Here is a 6331-nt window from a genome sequence, read left to right on the forward strand (position 1 = left end):
GGTGGTGGTGGTGGCGTTAGTGGTGGTGGCGTTAGTGGTGGAGGTGGTGGTGGCGTTAGTGGTGGTGTCGTTAGTGGTGGTGCTGGTGGTGGTGGTGGCGTTAGTGGTGGAGGTGGTGGTGGCGTTAGTGGTGGTGTCGTTAGTGGTGGTGCTGGTGGTGGCGTTAGTAATGGAATTGGCGGTTGTGTAGGTGGTGGTAGTGGTGGAGGTGGTGGCGTTAGTGGTGGAAGTGGTGGCGTTAGTGGTGGTGGCGTTAGTGGTGCTGGTGGTGGCGTTAGTAATGGAACTGGTGGTTGTGTAGGTGGTGTTAGTGGTGTTGGTGGTGGTGGTAGTGGTGGTAGCGGCCGCGGTGGTGGTGGAGGTGGTGGCGGTGTTGCTAATGGAATTGCCGTTTGTGTGGTTGGTGGTGGTGGTGGCGTTAGTGGTGGTGGTGGTTGTAATGGCGACGTTGTCGGTGGTGGTGGTGGTGGTGGCGTTAGTGGTGGCGGTGGTTGTAATGGCGACGTTGTCGGTGGTGGTGGTGGTGGTGGCGTTAGTGGTGGCGGTGGTTGTAATGGCGACGTTGTCGTTGGTGGTGGTGGTGGTGGTGGCGTTGGTGGTGGTGGTGGTGCTGGTCACAGTATCGGCGATGATGGTGAATGCGATGAGCGTAGCGGTAGTAACGGTGACGGTGGTGGTACCAACGCTGACTTTACCGGCTGTAGCACCACCACCACCACCACCGCCACCAGCACCAGCACCACAACAATTTGCCAGACCGGCACCTTCGCACGGAGCCTCACGGAGGAAGAGACGAGACTGTTCATGCGCAAGTACATCGACAACATCTTCATCGGAGGGTGAGTGAGTGTGGTGTGTGTGTGTGGTGTGTGTGGTGTGTGTGTGGTGTTTGTGGTGTGTGTGGTGTGTGTGGTGAGTGTGTGTGTGTGTCTGTGTGTGTCTGTGTGTGTTTGTGTGTGTGGTGTGTGTGTGGTGGGTGTGTGTGGTGGGTGTGGTGTGTGTGTGGTGTGTGTGTGGTGTGTGTGGTGGAGTGTGGTGTGTGTGTGGTGTGTGTGTGGTGTGTGTGTGGTGTGTGTGTGTGGTGTGTGTGGTGTGTGTGGTGTGTGTGTGGTGTGTGTGTGTGGTGTGTGTGGTGTGTGTGTGGTGTGAGTGGTGTGTGTGTGGTGTGTTGTGGTGTGTGTGTGGTGTGTGTGTGGTGTGTGTGGTGTGTGTGTGGTGTGTGTGTGTTGTGTTTGTGGTGTGTGTGGTGTGGTGTGTGTAGTGTGTGTGTTGTGTTTGTGGTGTGTGTGGTGTGGTGTGTGTGTAGTGTGTGTGGTGTAGTGTGTGTGTGTTGTGTGGTGTTGTGTTTGTAATGTGTGGTGTGGTGTGTGTTGTGTGTAGTGTGTGTGGTGTTGTGTGTGTTGTGTGTAGTGTGTGTGTGTAATGTGGGGTGTGGTGTGGTGTGTGTGGTGTGTGTGGTGTGTGTGGTGTGGGGTGTGGTGTGTGTGTGTGATGTGTGTGGTGAGTGAGTGGGTGAGTGTGTGAGTGACACGGGCTAGAGAAGAGGTGGGGTGATGTGGTACAGGAGGACGTGGAGCTGAGTGAGTGGGTGAGTGTGTGAGTGACACGGGCTAGAGAAGAGGTGGAGCGATGTGGTACAGGAGGACGTGGAGCTGAGTGGACTTGCCGATGACTGGTACCAGCGGTGGGTGAGTGAGTGAGTGAGTGGGTGAGTGAGTTAGTGGGTAGGTGAGTGAGTGGGTGAGTGGGTAGGTGAGTGAGTGAGTGGGTGAGTTAGTGGGTGGGTGAGTGGGTGGGTGAGTGAGTGGGTGGGTGGGTGGGTGGGTGTGTGAGTGACACGGGCTAGAGAAGAGATGGAGTGACGTGGTACAGGAGGCACGGGCTAGAGAAGAGATGGAGTGACGTGGTACAGGAGGACGTGGAGCTGAGTGAGTGGGTGAGTGTGTGAGTGACACGGGCTAGAGAAGAGGTGGAGTGACGTGGTACAGGAGGACGTGGAGCTGAGTGAGTGGGTGAGTGTGTGAGTGACACGGGCTAGAGAAGAGGTGGAGTGACGTGGTACAGGAGGACGTGGAGCTGAGTGAGTGGGTGAGTGTGTGAGTGACATGGGCTAGAGAAGAGGTGGAGCGATGTGGTACAGGAGGACGTGGAGCTGAGTGAGTGGGTGAGTGTGTGAGTGACACGGGCTAGAGAAGAGGTGGAGTGATGTGGTACAGGAGGACGTGGAGCTGAGTGGACTTGCCGATGACTGGTACCAGCGGTGGGTGAGTGAGTGAGTGAGTGGGTGAGTGAGTTAGTGGGTAGGTGAGTGAGTGGGTGAGTGGGTAGGTGAGTGAGTGAGTGAGTGGGTGAGTGAGTGAGTGGGTGAGTGGGTGAGTGAGTGAGTGGGTGGGTGGGTGGGTGAGTGTGTGAGTGACACGGGCTAGAGAAGAGGTGGAGCGACGTGGTACAGGAGGACGTGGAGCTGAGTGAGTGGGTGAGTGTGTGAGTGACACGGGCTAGAGAAGAGGTGGAGTGACGTGGTACAGGAGGACGTGGAGCTGAGTGAGTGGGTGAGTGTGTGAGTGACATGGGCTAGAGAAGAGGTGGAGTGACGTGCTACAGGAGGACGTGGAGCTGAGTGAGTGGGTGAGTGTGTGAGTGACACGGGCTAGAGAAGAGGTGGAGTGACGTGGTACAGGAGGACGTGGAGCTGAGTGGACTTGCCGATGACTCCCTCTCTCTCTCTGTGTCGTCTTGTCTTGGGAATGTTGTAATCACCTCAACTTCCTTCATTCCTCACCCCCCCCTCACCCCCCCCCTCACCCCCCCCTCACCCCCCCTCACCCCCCCCCTCACCCCCCCTCACCCCCCCTCACCCCCCCCCTCACCCCCCCCCTCACCCCCCCTCACCCCCCTTCTCCCCCTGACATCCACCGCGACTTCCCCATCGCTGCCGTCGGCTGGGCCGCCTCCGTCTCTCATGCGTCAGCGGCGGTCGAGACCCACGGAGAGACACGCAGAGACACGGAGAGACACAGAGAGAGACACGGAGAGACACGGAGAGACACAGAGACACGGAGACACGGAGACACAGAGAGACACACAGAGATACAGAGATACAAAGAGACACGGAGAGAGACACAGAGACACAGAGACTCACAGAGACACAGAGATACATAAAGAGACAGAGACACACAGAGAGAGACACAGAGACTCACAGAGACACACAGAGAGACATAGAGACCCACAGAGACACGTAGAGACCCATAGAGACACACAGAGACCCATAGAGATACACAGAGACCCACAGAGACCCACAGAGACCCACAGAGACCCACAGAGACACACATAGACCCACAAAGACACACAGAGACCCACATAGACCCACAGAGACCCACAGAGACACACAGAGACCCACAGAGACCCACGGAGACCCATAGAGACACACAGAGACCCACAGAGACCCACAGAGACCCACAGAGACCCACAGAGACCCACAGAGACACACAGAGACCCACAGAGACCCACAGAGACACACAGAGACACACAGAGACCCACAGAGACACACAGAGACACACAGAGACACACGGAGACCCACGGAGACACACGGAGACCCACAGAGACCCACAGAGACCCACAGAGACCCACAGAGACCCACAGAGACACACATAGACCCACAAAGACACACAGAGACCCACATAGACCCACAGAGACCCACAGAGACACACAGAGACCCACAGAGACCCACGGAGACCCATAGAGACACACAGAGACCCACAGAGACCCACAGAGACCCACAGAGACACACAGAGACACACAGAGACCCACAGAGACCCACAGAGACCCACAGAGACCCACAGAGACACACAGAGACACACAGAGACCCACAGAGACCCACAGAGACACACAGAGACCCACAGAGACCCACGGAGACACACGGAGACACACGGAGACACACGGAGACCCACAGAGATCCACAGAGACACACAGAGACACACAGAGACCCACAGAGACACACAGAGACACACAGAGACCCACAGAGACACACGGAGACACACGGAGACCCACAGAGACACACAGAGACACACAGAGACCCACAGAGACACACGGAGACACACGGAGACACACGGAGACCCACAGAGACACACAGAGACCCACAGAGACACACAGAGACACACAGAGACCCACAGATACACACAGAGACCCACAGAGACACACAGAGACCCACAGAGACACACAGAGACACACAGAGACCCACAGAGACACACAGAGACACACAGAGACACACGGAGACCCACAGAGACACACAGAGACCCACAGAGACACACAGAGACACACAGAGACCCACAGAGACACACAGAGACCCACAGAGACACACAGAGACCCACAGAGACACACAGAGACACACAGAGACCCACAGAGACACACAGAGACACACAGAGACACACGGAGACCCACAGAGACACACAGAGACCCACAGAGACCCACAGAGACACACAGAGACACATAGAGACCCACAGTAGTGAACATCTCCTCGCCACCGTGATGATGATGAGAGAGAGACGCAGACTCCAAATATACAGCAGCAGCAGCAGCCGTCGTCAGGGTTACGGGATCGAACCCACGACCTCCTGTAGACCAGGCGAGGTAGTCAACATCTCACAGGGTCTGGGATCGAACCCACGACCTCCTGTAGACCAGGCGAGGTAGTCAACATCTCACAGGGTTACGGGATCGAACCCACGACCTCCTGTAGACCAGGCGAGGTAGTCAACATCTCACAGGGTCTGGGATCAAACCCACGACCTCCTGTAGACCAGGCGAGGTAGTCAACATCTCACAGGGTTACGGGATCGAACCCACGACCTCCTGTAGACCAGGCGAGGTAGTCAACATCTCTCAGTGTCTGGGATCGAACCCACGACCTGCTGCGCACCAGGCGAGGTAGTCAACATCTCTCAGTGTCTGGGATTGAACCCACGACCTCCCGCGTACCAGGCGAGGTAGTCAACATCTCCCAGTGTCTGGGTTCGAGCCCACGACCTCCTGTAGACCAGGCGAGGTAGTCAACATCTCTCAGTGTCTGGGATTGAACCCACGACCTCCCGCGTACCAGGCAAGGTAGTCAACATCTCCCGGCCCCCGTCAGCTCTTGCGTTGGTGACGCGGGGATCTTTGTGTTTCTCCGTCTCCGCAGGGCGGACATGGGGCAGGAGTGCAAGGCCTGCTTCGGGCAGCTTTGCCAGGAACCCCTTGGCAGTGGCAGGGAGTGGTTCTCACGGCTCATCTGTGCGCAGGTCAGAGATGGCTCACACATGTCCCATCCGACCGCTCGCTCAGCCGCTCGCTCGCTCGCTTCGCTCGCTTAAACACTCGCTCGCTCACCCACTCACACACCCACTCACACACCCGCTCGCTCACCCACTCACACACCCGCTCGCTCACCCACTCACACACCCATTCACACACCCACTCACACACCCACTCACACACCCGCTCGCTCACCCACTCACACAACCATTCACACACCCACTCACACACCCACTCACAGACCCACTCACACACTCACTCGCTCAACCGCTCGCTCACGTCGCTCACCCATTCACACACTCACTCACACACTCACACACTCACTCACACACTCACCCACTCACACACTCACTCACACACCCACCCACTCACACACCCGCTCGCTCACAGACCCACTCTCTCGCTCGCTCGCTCGCTCGATCAATCACTCACTCGCTCGCCCGCTTAAACACTCGCTCGCTCACCCACTCACACACCCACTCACACACCCGCTCGCTCACCCACTCACACACCCATTCACACACCCACTCACACCCACTCACACACCCACTCACACACCCGCTCGCTCACCCACTCACACACCCATTCACACACCCACTCACACCCACTCACACACCCACTCACACACCCGCTCGCTCACCCACTCACACACCCATTCACACACCCACTCACACACCCACTCACAGACCCACTCACACACTCACTCGCTCAACCGCTCGCTCACTCGCTCACCCACTCACTCACACACTCGCTCACCCACTCACTCACACACTCACCCACTCACACACTCACTCACACACCCACCCACTCACACACCCGCTCGCTCACAGACCCACTCTCTCGCTCAACCGCTCGCTCGCTCGATCAATCACTCACTCGCTCGCCCGCTTAAACACTCACTCGCTCACCCACTCACACACCCACTCACACACCACTCAACAGCTCGCTCACTCAATCACAGACCCACTCGCTCGCTCACCCGCTCACCCACTCTCTCACTCGCTCGCTCACCCGCTCGCTCACCTACTCACAGACCCAT

General features: G+C 57.5%; 1 protein-coding gene across 1 annotated transcript in view; it reads left to right on the forward strand.

Moving 5' to 3' along the window:
• Positions 1 to 201: 201 nt before the first annotated feature.
• Positions 202 to 6331, forward strand: part of KIAA0513 (KIAA0513 ortholog) — a gene marked incomplete at its 3' end in the record, with an annotated part of 18013 nt that continues 11883 nt past the window's right edge. The window contains exons 1-2 of the mRNA XM_078885458.1: positions 202 to 839; positions 5180 to 5279. Of these exons, the coding sequence (XP_078741584.1) occupies positions 805 to 839; positions 5180 to 5279 (135 nt within the window). The remainder of the gene's footprint in view (positions 840 to 5179; positions 5280 to 6331) is intronic.

This window comes from Lampetra fluviatilis, unplaced genomic scaffold (genome assembly GCF_964198595.1).
Source record: "Lampetra fluviatilis unplaced genomic scaffold, kcLamFluv1.1 SCAFFOLD_836, whole genome shotgun sequence".
Lineage (NCBI taxonomy): Eukaryota > Metazoa > Chordata > Hyperoartia > Petromyzontiformes > Petromyzontidae > Lampetra > Lampetra fluviatilis.